The sequence below is a fragment of the Rhinopithecus roxellana genome, chromosome 14 (assembly GCF_007565055.1).
Source record: "Rhinopithecus roxellana isolate Shanxi Qingling chromosome 14, ASM756505v1, whole genome shotgun sequence".
NCBI classification, from domain to species: domain Eukaryota; kingdom Metazoa; phylum Chordata; class Mammalia; order Primates; family Cercopithecidae; genus Rhinopithecus; species Rhinopithecus roxellana.
Window position 1 is genome coordinate 88,455,659 of NC_044562.1, and position 18,565 is coordinate 88,474,223.

The following is an 18,565-nucleotide window of genomic DNA, read 5'->3' on the forward strand; positions in this document are numbered from 1 at the left end:
TGGATTTTCTTTTTAGAAAAGATCCAACTATAAGTTATCTGTGGAAATGCCCTTTAAATGTAAAGATTTAGATTAGTTTAAAAAGTAAAAACATGAAAAATAATGTGATGCCAATTCCACACAAACTTTTTCCAAACACAGAGGAAGGCATACTTCACAACTCATTTTACAAGGCCAGTATTACCTCAGTATCAAAACCAAGCAAAGACATTGCAAAAAAAAAGAAAAAAGTACAAATCAATAATCCTTAGTAATGGGACTAGGAAGGACACAGACACACACACACTCCCTAACCAAACACTAGTAAATAAAACCTGTCATATATAAAAAAGATAATATATCATAACCAAGTAGTTTTTTCCAGGAATGCAAGTCTGGTTTAAAATTCAAAACTAAACCAACAGAATTCACCACACTAACAGACAAAGGAAGAAAAACCATATGAGTATTTCAACAGATGCAAAATAGCCATTTGACAAAACTCATGCTAAAAACTTCTCATCCAATTTGGAAGAGAAGGATATCTTCTCAATTTAATATAGGGTATTCTCAAGAGACTTAATGGTCAAATACTCTAACTTTTCTCCTCAGACTGGAAATATGTCAAGAATGTTTACTATTACCATTTTTATTCAACAATATACTGAGATCGTGTCTCATTCAATAAGGCAAGAAAAATAAACAAAAGGCATCCAGATTGAAAAAGAATATGCAAAACTGTCTCTATTTGCAGACATTATGGTGTATGTAGAAAACTCTAAGAAATCTACCAAAAAGTTACGAAAACTAGTAAGTTAAGCAAAGTTGCAGAATGCATGGTCAACATTAAAAAAACCAATTTCATTTCTATATAGTAGTAACACACAGTAGGAGAATGAAATTAAATAAACAGTGCCATTTAAAAAATACTTAAGACTAAATTTAATAAAATATGTGCAAGACTTATGCAACAAAAACTATAAAATATTGTTAAGAGAAATTAAAGAGGACCTAACTAAGTTAATGGAGAATATATCAAGTTTATGGATTAGGAGACTCACTATTCTTAAATTATCAATTCTCTACAGAGTATATGTAATTCCATTCAAAAGTCCAGCATTCTTTTTTGAAAGAAAATGACAAGCTGGTTATTATTATTAGGGACAGGGTCTCTCATTCTGTTATTCAGGCTGGAGTGCAATGGCACAATCATAGCTCACTGCAGCCTTAATCTCCTGGGCTCAAGTTATCCTCCTGCCTCAGCTTCCCTAGTAGCTGGGACTACAGGTGCATGCCACCACGCCCAGCTAATTGTTTTTATTTTTTGTAGAGATGGGGTCTCACTATGTTGTCCAGGCTGCTCTTGAACTCCTGGGCTCAAGTGTTGATGAGCAGATTATACAATTTATATAAAAATGTGAAAAATCTTAAATGGCCAAAATAATTTTTGAAAAAGAAGAGTAAAGTTGGAGAATTTGTATTATCTGATTTCAAGATTTACTATAGAATTATACAGTAAATAAGACGTGGTAGTTCTGTAAAGATAGACTTAGGGATTAAAGGAACAGGATAGAGTTCAGAAATAGAAACTATACATACACGACTAGGTGATTTTCAATGAAATTATCAAGGTATTTCAATAAGGGTAAAGAGACCATTTTTGACAAATGGTAAAGAAACAATGAAATATGCAACTGGAAAGCAAAAAACAAGAATTTGGACCTTAATCTAATTCCATACTCAAAAAAGTAGACTACTGACTTAAAAGTAGAAGTAAAAACTGTCAAACTTTTCCTTTTACGCGAAGATTTCTTAGAAACGACACAAAAATATGAATTATAGTAGCAAAAACTGATAAACTCCATCAAAATTTAAAATCGCTCTTCCAAAGACACCAGTAAGAAGATGAAAAGGCAAGCCAAAGTCTGGGAGAAAATACAGTCCATTTATCTAACAAAGGACTTACATCTAGAACATGTAAAGAACACTTAAAATTGAACACTTACATTTCAATAGGAAGATAAAATTTTAGTGGGCAAATGATTTGAATAAACAACTCAAAATAAAATCTAGATATGGCTAATAAGCACATGAAAAGGTGCTCAACATCATGAGTCATCAGGAAAATATAAATTAAAATCTCAGAGATACCAGTACACACCTACTAGAATGGCTAAAATCAAAACCACTGACACTACCAAGTGTTGATGATGTACAGCAGAGGTCAGCAAACGACAGCCCACAGGTCAACTTCAGCTTGCTGCCCCTGCCTGGTTTTGTAAATCAACTTTTATTGAAACACAGTCACATTCATTTTTTCATGTACTGTCCATGGCTGCTTTTCTGCTACAATAGCAGAGATAAGTTCCAGCTTAGCAAGAAAAAGAATAAACTTCTGATATTTATCACAAGTGGATAAATCTCAAAAACATTTTGCTGTACAAAAGAAGGCAGACACAAAAGACAGATTCAATTTATATGAAATTCTAGAACAAGCAAATTTAATTTAAAGTAGCAGAAAGCAGATTAGTGGTTGTTTGGAACCGGAGGTGAGGGGTGGGGAGATCTGTGTACAAGGGAACTTTCTCTGGGATGATAAAAACTTCTCGAACTTGTTTGTACTGGCAGTTACACTGAGTGTATAGTTTTGTCAAAACTCAAACTGTACACTTAAAGTGAGTGTATTTTTTTGTATCTTAATAAACATACCTCAATGAGGATAAATTAAAAAAAACTTTGGGTTTTGATGGGTTTCAGAATTCAGAATTTTTCAGATTTTTAGAAAAGTGGCACTGTACATTAACTGTATGTTATATAACATCCCCAGCTGGTTTTGCGGCAGCACCTCATATTTAAATACACAAATAAATCTTCAGCAAATGTAAGTATTCAAACTAAATGAGTTAAGTCTAGAAACAGCCAAAGTCTGGTTTTGTGGGGAAATGAGTGTTTGAATAAAAGTATAGAAAAAAACTTGGAGTGCTCAGAGTTTTTTGATTTAGTCTTACAGAGAAGGTGTTATGGGCCTATAGTCTTACAGATAAGGTGTTTGTTATATGCTGTACGCCCCAAGAGTCTTGTGTGCCAGGCACTGCTGTTAGGTACCTGCAGGGTATACAAACACAGGTAACTCTGTCCTTGCCCTGTGGAGATCAGATGGATATGATGCAGCTACTACTCACCAGGTGTTCACAGGGTACAGGGGAGTCCGACATAGACAAGAAACAACATGAAAGACAGATGTTCTTAAGGCATCAGGAGACACAGGGGATGCAGAGATTAATTCAGTCTTTCCCTGAGGACATCAGACTAGAAAGGCAGGCTTGGGTTTCATCATGATAGGTCACATATGCTGGACTGAGGCATTTGCATTTTCTCCTGTAAGCGACAGCACTTCAATATTTATTAAACTGGACTTACCAGTGATGCTCTCCGAGTCTCTGTGACTGCTATTCATGAGGTTTTCTTCACCTGTTGGTGATGTAAAAATTGCATTCTGGGATTGACTCATGCAGGATCCTTTCTTGCTTTGGTTGAGAAGGACAGCTTTGGTATGAATCAGAGTAAAGGAAATCCATCAAGCCATTCAATAATGAAATGGATTTGGTCACATGGATATTTTCTTTTAGACAGATTTTCTCTGATGAGTCAAAAGGCATCCGTAGCAATGAGCACTCTCATGTGATTATCATACTTTGGAGAGTCATGACCTAAAACAAAAATATATCAAGTGACTAGAACTCAGCATGCTCTTTAACAACAGGAATCTAATTAATTGAAATATCTGTCATGAAAAATGTTTTTCTAATGATACATACAACATGGATAAATCTCATAATTATGCTGGAAGAAAGTCAGACAAAAAAAGAGTACATAGTTTATGACTTCATTTATATAAAATTCTAGAAAATGTCCACTTATCTATGGTGACAGAAAGTAGATCAGTGGTTGCCTGGAGTTAAGGGAGGAATTACTAAGGGGCAGGAGAAAAGTTTTTGGAATGATGAATATGTTCATTATTTTGACTGTGGTGATGGTTTTACAAATGCATATCAAAAGTGGTTAAATTGTATACTTGAAATGTATAATCTGATTCATGTTAATTATATTTAAACAAAGCTGTTTACTTTTTTAAAAAGATAACTGTTTAAAGTAATACACTAATAACATATTGTAGAGTCTGTAACATAAGTAGAAGGAGAATGTTTCACAGCAGCACGAAGGCCAGGAGTGGGGAAATGGGCATACACTGGTGTAAGGCTTTTGTATTACACAGGAAATAGTAACATATGGCTTGAAGATAGACTGTGATAAGTTAAAGAAGTATACTATAAACCTGAAACCAACCAATTAAAAAACTCAAGAATTACAGATAATAAACCAATGAAGAAGACGAAATGAAATAATACAAAACAGCGTTTTTTAATCCTGGAAAATTAACATTTTGGGACAGTTACTGCTTCGTCATGTGCATTGTAGGATCTTTTACCCACTAAGTGCCAGTGGAATCTCTTCCCCAGACCCTCTCCAGTTTTATCCAAAATCTCTCCAGACATTGCCAGATGCCCCCAGCGGGCTGGGAGGAGGGGGTGCAAAAATCATCCCTGGTTGAGAACCACTGATACAACAGATGCTCAACTTCACTCATAATTAAAACAAAAAATAAACAAAAAAAAGTTCATCACTAGATTAGCAAACATCAAGTTTTATTATATTCTTTGCTGGAGATGGTGTAGAGAAAGAAGCACTCTTAAACCCTGTTGATAAAAGTGCAAATTGGGCCTGGGCATGGTGACTCACACCTGTAATCTCAGCACCTTAGGAGGCTGAGGCAGGCGATCACTTGAGGTCAGGGGTTCCAGACCAACCTGGCCAACATGGTGAAACCCCGTCTCTACTACAAATGCAAAAATTAGCTGGGTGTGGTGGCAGGTGCCTGTAATCCCAGCTACTTGGGAGGCTGAAGCGGAAGAATCGCTTGAGCCTGGGAGGCGGAGGTTGCAGTGAGCCAAGATTGCGCCACTGCACTCCAGCCTGGGTGACAGAGCAAGACTCTGTCTTAAAAAAAAAAAAAAAAGTACAAAGGGTACAAGCTTTCAGAAGGCTATTTGGCAATGTCTACCAAACTTTTAAATGCACACATGCTGTAACTTAGCAGCTCTACCACCAGGAATTTACACAATGGATATACTCACTAAGTGTGCCAAGATGTAGGGATACAGATGCCCATACAGTATTGGTTTGGGGGGGAAAAAAAGCACACACCACACAACTGGAACTAAACGTCTATAAATAAATAGTTTAATAACAGTGGAACATACAAAGGAATGTAATGTACTAAATATATGTGCATACTTAAAAAAATCAGGAACTGTCATTAGTAAAACTGTTCAATTCTACTTATTTGGTTTATATCAAGACAGTCTCTGCTTGGCAACTTGTGGCTTCCATGTATAGTTAATTCATTCTCATGTCTACTCTTCACAGGCATCATAAATATTCAATGTTTTACAAGAGAGTTACCCTCAAGAAGTAGAAAGGAACAAAGTAAATAAAGGAGACTGAAAATGGTTACTGTAGCAGAAGAATAGAGAAGCGCTTTGAGCAAATCCTAGGGAGGAGAGTTTCAGAGATAGAATGTGAACAGAATTAAACATTATACAAAAGTCAAAAGGAAAATTCGGTTTATTAAAAAAGGGGTAAGGGACCATAAAATCAATGACAACTTTCCAGAAACCGGTTCAGCCAAGAGACTGGATCCAAAGACAGGCTGCAAGGTGTCGGGAAGTGAGATGGTAAGAGTGGCGTTCAGTGAGTACAGACCAGGATTTCCCAACACCTCGACTTTCAGATCCCCATAGATTAGTAAAATTTCAAACATTTCTGTGGTTATTGGCATGGGTTTTCCATTTCTTACCAATTTCTATTACTTTGTAAATGATAAAACATTTTACTAAAAAAAAAAAAAAAGAGAGAGATATAATAAATAGCAGTCCTTCCCAAAAGAGGAGTTTATAATTTTATGTTGGAATAACAATAGCAACACCACCACCACCACACACACACACACACACACACACACACACATACACACACACACACACATACACACACACATATATGAGACAGAGTCTTGCTCTGTTGCTCTGTCACCCAGGCTGGTGTGCAGTGGTGCAATCATAGCTCACTATAGCCTTGAACTCCTGGCCTAAGTGATTCTCCTTCCTGCCTCAACTCGCAAAGCACTGAGATTACAGGCATGAGCCACTAAACCCAGCCCTGATTTTTCTATATTTGAACTCAGAAAATTTTAATAAATACTTTAAGATTCTGGTACTGATACATGCTGAATAAATGTGAGTGAACCCTAAAAACATGCTAAGTAGAAGAAGCCAGCCACATGATTCCATTTATATAAAATATCCAAAATAGGCAAATCCACAGTGAAAAAGCCAATTAGTAGTTACCAGGAACTAGGGAGAGGGGAGGATAGGGAGTGACTGCTTAATGCATATGGGGATTCCTTTTAGGATGATGAAAATTTGATCAATTACAGCTGGTTCGATGGCAGTGGATGATCAGAACTTATTAACATTAGTGTCATTAAAGTTGGTAGATAGTCCCTCACTGCTAAATTTGGCTTAAAAATAAATTTTTTTAAAAAATTTGATGAATTAGTGGTGATGGTGGCACAACATTGTAAATATGCTATAATAAATTTCACTGAATTATATACTTTAAGGTGGTTAAAATGGCAAATTTTACATGTTTTTTACTGTAACTAAGTACTGTACTATATAACACAAAGTATATAGTACACAATTTAAAAAGTGACAGGGAAATGCTTAGATCAATAATCATGTATTCCAAGTGTATTTTAAATAAAATCAGTCGGTAAAAAAAAAAAAGATCATATTTCATATACATAACTATTTTCTTGAAATGTTTGCCAGCATAGTAATCTGTGTTAGCCAGTGCAACATGAAGTAAAAGCTCTAATATATTAATTTGCGTACTTTAATTTTAATTCCAGTTGTCAAAAATTCATTTTTCATATTCCAGGAAAAGTCCATTGTATACAACTGAATTCTTTTCCACATATCGTATCATCCAGAATTGTCATCCCTAAACCAGTCACTATAAAGGAAATGGAATTATAATGAATCAAACCAATAAAGAGTCACACCTTGAACCTGGAAGGAAGAAGAAAGCAATCTTCCCTGAAGTACACAATTGCTTGCTACCTGAGCAAAATCAGAACTAGGGCCTCTGCCAACCAAGAAGGGGGGAAATGATCATTTTTGGGTAGAGAACCAAATATCACTTGCTATGTAAGTCTTTATGTCACATATAATTTTTATCAAGGTCTTTTAAATTCTAATACTCCAAAGACCTAGATTTATAGTTTAGGAATCTAGTGATACATTTAAAAAAAACAGAATGGCAATGGAAATCTAAGAATAAATGTGCTAGTGTATAACAGGCTATCTAGTGAATGATCAGCAAATCATGCACTAGTTTATAACTGTGCACTAGTGTATAACAGGCTATCTAGTGCATGGTCAGCAAATTTGGCCCACAGTCAAATTTGGCTTGCCACCTGTTTTTGTATAACCTGTGAGTTAAGAATGACTTTTATACTTTCAAATGGCTGGAAGGCAAAGAATAATATTATGTGACATGTGACAATTATGAAATTCAATTTCCAGTGTCACAAAGGAAGTTTTATTGGAATACAGCCACACTAATTTAAGTATTGTCAATGGGTTGCTTTCAGGCTACAACAGTAGAGCTCAGTAATTTTAAGGACTTCATAGTCCACAGAACCTAGAATACTACGTGTCTCTTTACAGAAAAAGTCGACCAACACCTGTTCTACAGTAGAAAAATAGTTCAGTCATAAAATAACCATCTACTTAAATCAAAGATTTCCTAGATTAACTTCTTAAACAGGGTTTCCTTCCACATTTACATACTTGTAATTAGATCACTATTTCCACAGAATTTAGGTCAACAAAACAACAGACTTCTACTTTCTACATCCATAAGTGCATTTAAATGCTATTTTCAATTTCTAAGAAAGCTTTTTTTTTTTTTTTTTGAGATGGAGTTTCACCCTTGCTGCCCAGGCTGGAGTGCAATGGTGCGATCTTGGCTCACTGCAACCCCTGGCCCCAGGTTCAAGCGATTCTCCTGCCTCAGCCTCCCAAGTAGCTCGGATTACAGTGCCTGCCACCACGCCTGGCTAATTTTTGTATTTTTAGTAGAGATGGGGTTTAACCATGTTGGCCGAGTTGGTCTCGAACTCCTGACCTCAGGTGATCCACCCGCCTCGGCCTCCCAAAGTGCTGGGATTACAGGCATGAGCCACCGTGCCCCACTCCAGAAAGCATTTTTTTTTTTTAAAGTCGTAAGTTATATATTTGTTTGTGAAGAGAGAGAGAGACTGAAAAGGAATAGGATAAAAGCAAAGTATCTCTCATACTGGTCCACACTAATTCTCAAACAGAGCTGCGGTTCTTTTAATCATATTTGAATCAAAGACCACTGTGAAAAATCTAATGATAATTTTGAGAACTTATGCCCACCACTCTGTTATGCACTAGCTGATCTGAATATACATTTACATTACCATTTATTTTAGTTTCTATTTTTGTATTTATACAGGAACACAAAAATGATGTATGTTTCACCTATGGACTCTAGATCTTTGTTCTATAGCAGGGGTCCCCAACCCCTGCGCCATAGAACTGTATCCATCTGTGGCCTGTCAGGGACCAGGCTGCACAGCAGGAGGTGGGTGAGTGAAGCTTCATCTGCATTTACAGCCGCGCCCCATCACTCGCATTACTGCCCGAGCTCTGCCTCCTGCCAGATCAGAGGTGGCATTAGATTCTCATAGGAGCTCGAAACTTATTGTGAACCGCGCATGGGAGGGATCTAGGTTGCCCACTCCTTATGAGAATCTAATGCCTGATGATCTGTCACTGTCTCCCATCACCCTCCCAAGGGACCGTCTAGTTGCTGGAAAATAAGCTTTGGGCTCCCGCTGATTCCACATTATGGTGAGTTGTATAATTATTTCATTACATATTACAGTGTAATGATAATAGCAATAAAGTGCATAGTAAATGTAATGTGCTTGAATCATCCCCAAATCACCCTCCCCATCTCCACTGGTCCGTGGAAAAATTGTCTTCCACGAAACCAGTCTTTGGTGGCAGAAAGGTTGGGGACCTCTGTTCTAGAAAACTGCTTTGCAAATTAACTTTGGAGGTTTTGTTAATGGTTTAGTCTTAATTCTTGCATACCAGAATAGAGAAAACCAAGTTGAACTAAGAACTAAGTCCATCTAAAGAGTTATGCAGGAAAAATGCTGACTTCCAGGGTAATTCAGGAACCTGTCCAGCCTGCAGACTGCACTAGGTCAAGGGTGATCTGGCAATGGTATGCTCTTCCTGGGGACTTTTTAGATCTAAAATAAGCCCTTTGAACATGCCCTGTCTAAATCTGAGCTCCTCAGAAAGATCAGCTTGGAGTAGCAGTACCGAACATAGTACCGTGGATGTGGCCTGACATTAGACAAGTCTGAATTTTAACCTTATTTACTGCTTTCTGACCTTGGGCCCATTATTTAACATTTCTGAGTCTCATTCCTCATTTTCAAGGTGGGGATATTAATAACTACCCTTTATAAGAAGGGTCAGACATGAGAATTAAATAAAAATGACAAATTCCTAGTTTGGTACCCAACATACAGTAGACACTCAAATGCGCACTCCTGTTAGTTTCCCCCTAGCTATCAGCCCTGAGAAAAAGATGATGTCTTCTGTCTAATATTACTTTTTATTATTATTATACTTTAAGTTCTAGGGTACATGTGCACAATGTGCAGCCTTGTTACATATGTATACATGAGCCATGTTGGTGTGTTGCACCCATTAACACGTCATTTACATTAAGTATTTCTTCTAATGTTATCCCTCTCCCCTCCCCCAACCCGACGACAGGTCCCGGTGTGTGATGTTCCCCACCCTGTATCCAAGTGTTCTCATTGTTCAATTCCCCCACTATGAGTGAGAACATGCGGTGTTTGGTTTTCTGTCCTTGCGATAGTTTGCTCAGAATGATGGTTTCCAGCTTCATCGTGTCCCCACAAAGGACATGAACTCATCCTTTTTTTAGGGCTGCATAGTATTCCATAGTGTATATGTGCCATATTTTCTTAATCCAGTCTATCATTGATGGACATTTGGGTTGGTTCCAAGTCTTTGCTATTGTGAATAGTGCCACAATAAACATACGTGTGCATGTGTCTTTATAGCAGCATGATATATAATCCTTTGGATTTATACCCAGTAATGGGATGGCTGGGTCAAATGGTATTTCTAGTTCTAGATCCTTGAGGAATCACCACACTGTCTTCCACAATGGTTGAACTAGTTTACAGTCCCACCAACAGTGTAAAAGTGTTCCTATTTCTCCATATCCTCTCCAGCATCTGTTGTTTCCTGACTTTTTAATGATCGCCATTCTAACTGGTGTGAGATGGTATCTCATTGTGGTTTGCATTTCTCTGATGGCCAGTGATGATGAGCAGTTTTTCACGTGTCTGTTGGCTGCATAAGTGTCTTCTTTTGAGAAGTGTCTGTTCATATCCTTTGCCCACTTTTTGATGGGGTTGTTTGATTTCTTCTTGTAAATTTGTTTAAGTTCTTTGTGGATTCTGGATATTAGCCCTTTGTCAGATGAATAGATTGCAAAAATTTTCTCCCATTTTGTAGGTTGCCTGTTCATTCTGATGGTAGTTTTTTTTTGCTGTGCAGAAACTCTTTAGTTTAATTAGATCCCATTTGTCTATTTTGGCTTTTGTTGCCATTGCTTTTGGTGTTTTAGTCATGAGGTCCTTGCCTATGCCTATGTCCTGAATGGAATTGCCTGTTTTTTTCTAGGGGTTTTACGGTTTTAGGTCTAACATTTAAGTCTTTAATCCATCTTGAATTAATTTTTGTATAAGATGTAAGGAAGGGATCCAACTTCAGCTTTCTACATATGGCTAGCCAGTTTTCCCAGCACCATTTATTAAATAGGGAATCCTTTGCTCATTATTTGTTTTTGTCAGGTTTGTCAAAGATCAGAAGGTTGTAGATGTGTGGTATTATTTCTGAGGGCTCTGTTCTGTTCCATTGGTTTATATCTCTGTTTTGGTACCAGTACCATGCTGTTTTGGTTACTGTAGCCTTATAGTATAGTTTGATGTCAGGTAGCGTGATGCCTCCAGCTTTGTTCTTTTGGCTTAGGATTGTCTTGGCAATGTGGGCTCTTTTTTGGTTCCATATGAACTTTAAAGTAGTTTTTTTCCAATTCTGTGAAGAAAGTCATTGGTAGCTTGATGGGGATGGCATTGAATCTATAAATTACCTCGGGCAGTATGGCCATTTTCACAATATTGATTCTTCCCATCCATGAGCATGGAATATTCTTCCATTTGTGTCCTCTTTTATTTCATTGAGTAGTGATTTGCAGTTCTCCTTGAAGAGGTCCTTCATATCCCTTGTAAGTTGGATTCCTAGGTATTTTGATCTCTTTGAAGCAATTGTGAATGATAGTTCACTAATGATTTGGCTCTCTGTCTGTTATTGGTGTATAGGAATGCCTGTGATTTTTGCACATTGATTTTGTATCCTGAGACTTTGCTGAAGTTGCTTATCAGCTTAAGATTTTGAACCGAGATAATGGGGCTTTCTAAATATGAAATCATGTCATCTGCAAACAGGGACAGTTTGACTTCCTCTTTTCCTAATTGAATACCCTTTATTTATTTCTCCTGTCTGATTGCCCTGGCCAGAACTTCCAACACTATGTTGAATAGGAGTGGTGAGAGAGGACATCCCTGTCTTTGTGCCAGCTTTCAAAGGGAATGCATCCAGTTTTTGCCCATTCAGTATGATATTGCCTGTGGGTTTGTCATGAATAGCTCTTATTATTTTGAGATACATCCCATCAATACGTAGTTTATTGAGAGTTTTTAGCATGAAGGGCTGTTGAATTTTGTCAAAGGCCTTTTCTGCATCTATTGAGATAATCATGTGGTTTTTGTCTTTGGTTCTGTTTATATGACGGATTACGCTTATTGATTTGCATATGTTGAACCGGCCTTGCATCCCTGGGATGAAGCCGCTTGATCATGGTGGATAAGCTTTTTGATGTGCTGCTGGATTCCGTTTGCCAGTATTTTTTTGAGGATTTTTGCATCGATGTTCATCAGGGATACTGGTCTAAAATTCTCTTTTTTTGTTGTGTCTCTGCCAGACTATGGTAACAGAATGATGCTGGCCTCGTAAAAAGAGTTAGGGAAGATTCTCTCTTTTTCTATTGATTGGAATAGTTTCATAAGGAATGGTACCAGCTCCTCTTTGTACCTCTGGTAGAATCTGGCTCTGAATCCATCTGGTCCTGGACTTTTTTTGGTTGGTACGCTATTAATTATTGCCTCAATTTCAGAGCCTGTTACTGGTCTATTCAGGGATTCAACGTCTTCCTGGTTTAGTCTTGGCAGGGTGTATGTGTCCAGGAATTTATCCATTTTTTTCTGGATTTTCTGGTTTATTTGCATAGAGGTGTTTATAGTATTCTCTGATGGTAGTTTGTATTTCTGTGGGATCGGTGGTGACATCCCCTTTACCATTTTTTATTGTATCTATTTGATTCTTCTCTCTTTTCTTCTTTATCAGTCTTGCTAGCAATCTATTTTGTTGATCTTTTCAAAAAACTAGGTCCTGGATTCATTGATTTTTTGAAGGGTTTTTTGTGTCTCTATCTCCTTCAGCTCTGCTCTGATCTTAGTTATTTCTTGCCTTCTGCTAGCTTTTGAATGTGTTTGCTCTTGCTTCTCTAGTTCTTTCAATTGTGATGTTAGGGTGTTAATTTTAGATCTTTCCTGCTTTCTCTTGTGGGCATTTAGTGCCATAAATTTCCCTCTACACACTGCTTTAAATGTGTCCCAGAGATTCTGGTATGTTGTGTCTTTGTTCTCATTGGTTTCAAAGAACATCTTTATTTCCGCCTTCATTTTCTTATTTACCCAGTAGTCATTCAGGAGCAGGTTGTTCAGTTTCCATGTAGTTGTGTGATTCTGAGTGACTTTCTTAAGCCTGAGTTCTAATTTGATTGCACTGTGGTCTGAGAGACAGTTTGTTAGTTTCCGTTTTTTTGTTTGTTTGTTTTGAGACGGAGTCTTGCTTTGTCGCCCAGGCTGGAGTGCAGTGGTGTGATCTCCAAACACTGCAAGCTCCGCCTCCTGGGTTCATGTCATTCTCCTGCCTCAGCCTCCCAAGTAGCTGGGACTACAGCTGCCCACCACCACACCTGGGTAGTTTTTCTACTTTTAGTAGAGACGGGGTTTCACCGTGTTAGCCAGGATGGTCTTGATCTCCTGACCTCGTGATCCATCCGCCTCGGCCTCCTAAAGTGCTGGGATTATGGGCATGAGCCTCCACACCTGGCCTAGTTTCTGTTTTTTTTACATTTGCTGAGGAGTGCTTTACTTCCAACTATGTGGTCAATTTTGGAATAAGTGCGATGTGGTGCCCAGAAGAATGTATATTCTGTTGATTTGGGGTGGAGAGTTTTGTAGATGTCTACTAGGTCTGCTTGGTGCAGAGCTGAAATCAAGTCCTGGATATACTTGTTAACTTTCTGTCTCATTGATCTGTCTATTGTTGACAGTGGGGTCTTAAAGTCTCCCCTTATTATTGTGTGGCAGTCTAAGTCTCTTTGTAGGTCTCTAAGGACTTGGTTTATGAATCTGGGTGCTCCTGTATTAGGTGCATATATACTTAGGACAGTTAGCTCTTCTTGTTGAATTGATCCCTTTACCATTATGTAATGGCCTTCTTTGTCTCTTTTGATCTTTGATGGTTTAAAGTCTGTTTTATCAGAGACTAGATTGCAACCCCTGCTTTTTGCTGTTTTCCATTTGCTTGGTAGATCTTCCTCCATCCCTTTGTTTTGAGCCTATGTGTGTCTCTGCATGTGAGATGGGTCTCCTGAATACAACAGACTGATAGGTCTTGACTCTTTATCCAATTTGCCAGTCTGTCTTTTAATTGGAGCATTTAGCCCATTTACATTTACGGTTAATACTGTTATGTGTGAATTTGATCCTTTCATTATGATGTTAGCTGGTTTCTTTGCTTGTTAGTTGGTGCAGTTTCTTCCTAGCATCAATGGTCTTTACAATTTGGCATGTTTTTGCAGTGGCTGGTACCAGTTGTTCCTTTCCGTGTTTAGTGGTTCCTTCAGGAGTTCTTGTAGGGCAGGCCTGGTGGTGACAAAATCTCTCAGCATTTGCTTGTCTGTAAAGGATTTTATTTCACCTTCACTTATGAAACTGCGTTTGGCTGGATATGAAATGCTGGGTTTAAAATTATTTTTCTTAAGAATGTTGAATATTGGCCCCCACTCTCTTCTGGCTTGTAGAGTTTCTGCTGAGAAATCCGGTTTTAGTCTGTTGGGCTTCCCTTTGTGGGCAACCCGACCTTTCTCTCTGGCTGCCCTTAACATTTTTTCCTTCATTTCAACTTTGGTGAATCTGACAATTATGTGTCTTGGAGTTGCTCTTCTTGAGGAGTATCTTTGTGGCGTTCTCTGTATTTCCTGGATTTGAATGCTGGCCTGCCTTGCTAGGCTGGGGAAGTTCTCCTGGATAATATCCTGAAGAGTGTTTTCCAACTTGGTTCCATTCTCCGCGTCACTTTCAGGTACACCAATGAGACGTAGATTTGATCTTTTCACATAGTCCCATATTTTCTGGAGGCTTTGTTCATTTCTTTTTACTATTTTTTCTCTAAACTTCTCTTCTTGCTTAATTTCATTCATTTGATCTTCAATCAGTGATACCCTTTCTTCCACTTGACTGAATTGGCTACTGAAGCTTGTGCATGCGTCACATAGTTCTCATGCCATGGTTTTCTGCTCCATCAGGTCATTTAAGGTTTTCTCTATGCTGTTTATTCTAGTTAGCCATTTGTCTAATCTTTTTTCAAAGTTTTTAGCTTCTTTTCCATGGTTCAAACATCTTCCTTTAGCTTGGAGAAGTTTGTTATTACTGATCTTCTGAGCTCTACTTCTGTCAACTTGTCAGTCATTCTCCGTCCAGCTTTGTTCTTTTGCTGGCGAGGAGCTGCGTTCCTTTGGAGGAGAAGAGGTGCTCTGATTTTTGGAATTTTCAGCTTTTCTGCTCTGGTTTCTCCCCATCTTTGTGGTTTTATCTACCTTTGGTCTTTGATGATGGTTAACTAGAGATGGGGTTTTGGTGTGGATGACCTCTACGTTTGTTAGTTTTCCTTCTAACAGTCAGGACCCTCAGCTGCAGGTCTGTTGGAGTTTGCTGGAGGTCCACTCCAGACCCTGTTTGCCTGGGTATCACCAGCACAAGCTGCAGAACAGCAAATATTGCAGAACAGCAAACGTTGCTGCCTGATCCTTCTTCTGGAAACTTCGTCTCAGAGGGGCACCTGGCTGTATGAGGTGTCAGTCAGCCCCTACTGGGAGGTGTCTCCCAGTTAGGCTACTCAGGGGTCAGGGACCCACTTGAGGAGGCAGTCTGTCTGTTCTCAGATCTCAAAGTCCGTGCTGGGAGAACCACTATTCTCTTCAAAGCTGTCGGACAGGGACGTTTAAGTCTGCAGAAGTTTCTGCTGCCTTTTGTTCAGCTATGCCCTGCCCCCAGAGGTGGAGTCTGCAGAGGCAGGTAGGCCGGCCTCCTTGAGCTGCAGTGGGATCCACCCAGTTTGAGCTTCTGGGCTGCTTTGCTTACCTACTCAAGCCTCAGCAATGGCGGACGCCCCTCCCCAAGCCTTGCTGCCACCTTGCAGTTCGATCTTGGACTGCTGTGGTAGCAGTGAGCAAGGCTCCGTGGGCGTGGGACCCTCTGAGCCAGGCGCAGGATATAATGTCCTGGTGTGCCCTTTGCTAAGAGTGCTGGAAAAGAGCAGTATTAGGGTGGGAGTTTCCCAATTTTCCAGGTACAGTCTGTCACAGCTTCCCTTGGCTAGGAAAGGGAATTCCTCAACCCCTTGCACTTCCCAGGTGAGGTGATGCCCCGCCCTGCTTTGGTTCACCCTCCGTGGGCTGCACCCACTGTCCAACAAGCCTTAGTGAGATGAACCTGGTACCTCAGTTGGAAATGCAGAAATCACCTCTCTTCTGCATTGCTCATGCTGGGAGCTACAGACTGGAGCTGTTCCTATTTGGCCATCTTGGAACCCCTCCCTGTCTAATATTTCTTAAATTTCTGGCTCAACAGCCAACTGTGTATTCAGAATGACTACCACGTTTGAGTATGGAGTAGATGCAGACTGAAGATTATCTCTGAGTAATCTTCACATAGAAGGACATAAAGCCTAAGAAACTATGCTCCTGCTAATAAAGTTTCAAGTGCCATAAAGCTGGGATTATCAAGAGTGATGATTACTAAAGCTCATTCCTTCATGGGTCTGAGGAAGGTTTGCTAATAACAAAAAAGTCTTAACTATACCTAGCATCTTTCTCCATAGCAGTGTGGCTACACATTTCCTGTTGGTGCTACAACAAATTACCACAAACTTAGTGGCTTAAAACAACATCAATTTATGATCTTACAGTACTGGAGGTCAAGAAAAATGAAAAGGTTTCAATGGACCAAAACCAAGGTGTTAGAAAGTTTATGACCCCTCCCTCTGGAGGCTCTAGGGAAAAATCATTCCCTTGTCTTTTCTAGCTTTTAGAGTTGTATTACTTGGCTCAGGGTCTCTTCTACGATCTTCTATGCCAGCAGCATAGCATCTTCAAGTCTCTCTGCTTCTACCATCACACTGTCTTCTTCTGCTGTCAAGTCTCCTTTGCCTCACTCCTATAAGGACACCTGTGATGACATTTAAGGTCAAACTGGATAATCCAGCATAATCTTCCATCTCAAGATCCTTAATGTAGCCATGTCTGCAAAGTCCTTTTGGTATATAAGGTAATATTCACAGGATCCAGGGGATCAAGATCTGGATATCTTTGAGGGCCAGTATTAAGCCTACCGCGGTGGTTAAGAATGTGGACTCTGGGCCGGGCGCGGTGGCTCAAGCCTGTAATCCCAGCACTTTGGGAGGCCGAGACGGGTGGATCACAAGGTCAGGAGATCGAGACCATCCTGGCTAATACAGTGAAACCCCGTCTCTACTAAAAATACAAAAAACTAGCCGGGCGAGGTGGCGGCGCCTGTAGTCCCAGCTACTCGGGAGGCTGAGGCAGGAGAATGGCGTGAACCCGGGAGGTGGAGCTTGCAGTGAGCTGAGATCTGGCCACTGCACTCCAGCCTGGGTGACAAAGCGAGACTCCATCTCAAAAAAAAAAAAAAAAGAATGTGGACTCTGGAACTAGAGTGCCTAAATTTGAACTCCAGCACCATCACTTACTGGTTGGGTAATCTTGGACAAATTACTTGACCTCATTTTTTCATCTGTTAAGTGGGCCTAATAACAGGATCTACTTTATGGGGATTAAGTGAATTATGAGAGGATAATAGTAGCAGCTACCTCAGAGGGTTACTGAGAAATAACACGAGTTAATACACGTAAAGGTCTTAGAATAATGTCTTAGAATATAGTAAATGCTATGCAAGTACTGGTTGTTATTAATATTTCTATCACCAAAGTATGATTTTATAATAATTATTATTATTGTTATTGCACCTTACACAATGTTGGGCACAATCTAAGGCCTACTCTCAATTGCTTGATAGCATCTTCTTTCAACCTAAGAAAGAATTTACTTCCTGCTTTCTGATGAGTGACGTTAGCTTAGTGTGATTAATCATTCTCTTCCTGTCTCTCGGATGCATGAATAAACCAAAAGCTTATACAGAGTCCTAAATGCAGTAGAAACTAAATTTTGGCAAACACAAATGACGCATTTTCAGTGCCTTTCCTAATCTGTGCACACGTATTCTGTGCACTCTTTTCAGGGCCATCTACTTTCTTTGCCGGATCTTTATTCAGTCTTTTTAGGAACAACTTCACTGCTTTTCTTTATAAAACAACCAATTAGGCATGTATTATTTAACAAGAAGCCAGCCTTTGTAATCCATGCACATTTAGAAGAAAATAAAGCAAAATAACCAAGTAACTTATTTTAAGAAGCATGAGACTTAAAAAGAACAACCAAAACATGTCATTGACATAAATATTGCTGGCAGAACACAACATGGCTAATGACTTAGATAGTTTAGGCCAGCCATGGAACTAATTGGTCAACAGTGAATGCCTAAATATAGGCCTTGTGCCTAAAATATATCTCGCTACTTCCTTAAAATAGGATACTCTGGCCAAAACAGCCTTATGGAGAAGGCTAAAACAACTCTGGGAAAGTTCACCTCTGCTGGGCGTAGAGCCTGGGATTGCAAAAAAATGCAATTATTTAGTGAAACAGTTACACTGGAAATATATTCAAAATTTTTATTTTATAAGCAATGATTTGGGGATTAATTAAAAAACACATGGGCTGCTGAAATGCATGCAGGAACAGTGCCAATCACCAATTCAGCAATAGTTCTCTT

The 18,565-nt window shown here is 39.1% G+C and overlaps 1 protein-coding gene across 2 annotated transcripts in view; it reads right to left on the reverse strand.

Moving 5' to 3' along the window:
• The window catches only part of TRAK2 (trafficking kinesin protein 2), an 85,977-nt gene that overhangs the window by 49,437 nt on the left and 17,975 nt on the right, over nt 1–18,565 (reverse strand). For both annotated transcript variants that reach the window (XM_010354945.2, XM_030916158.1), the window contains exon 2: nt 3,400–3,689. In XM_010354945.2, the coding sequence (XP_010353247.1) occupies nt 3,400–3,490 (91 nt within the window). In that variant the 5' untranslated portion in view covers nt 3,491–3,689. The remainder of the gene's footprint in view (nt 1–3,399; nt 3,690–18,565) is intronic.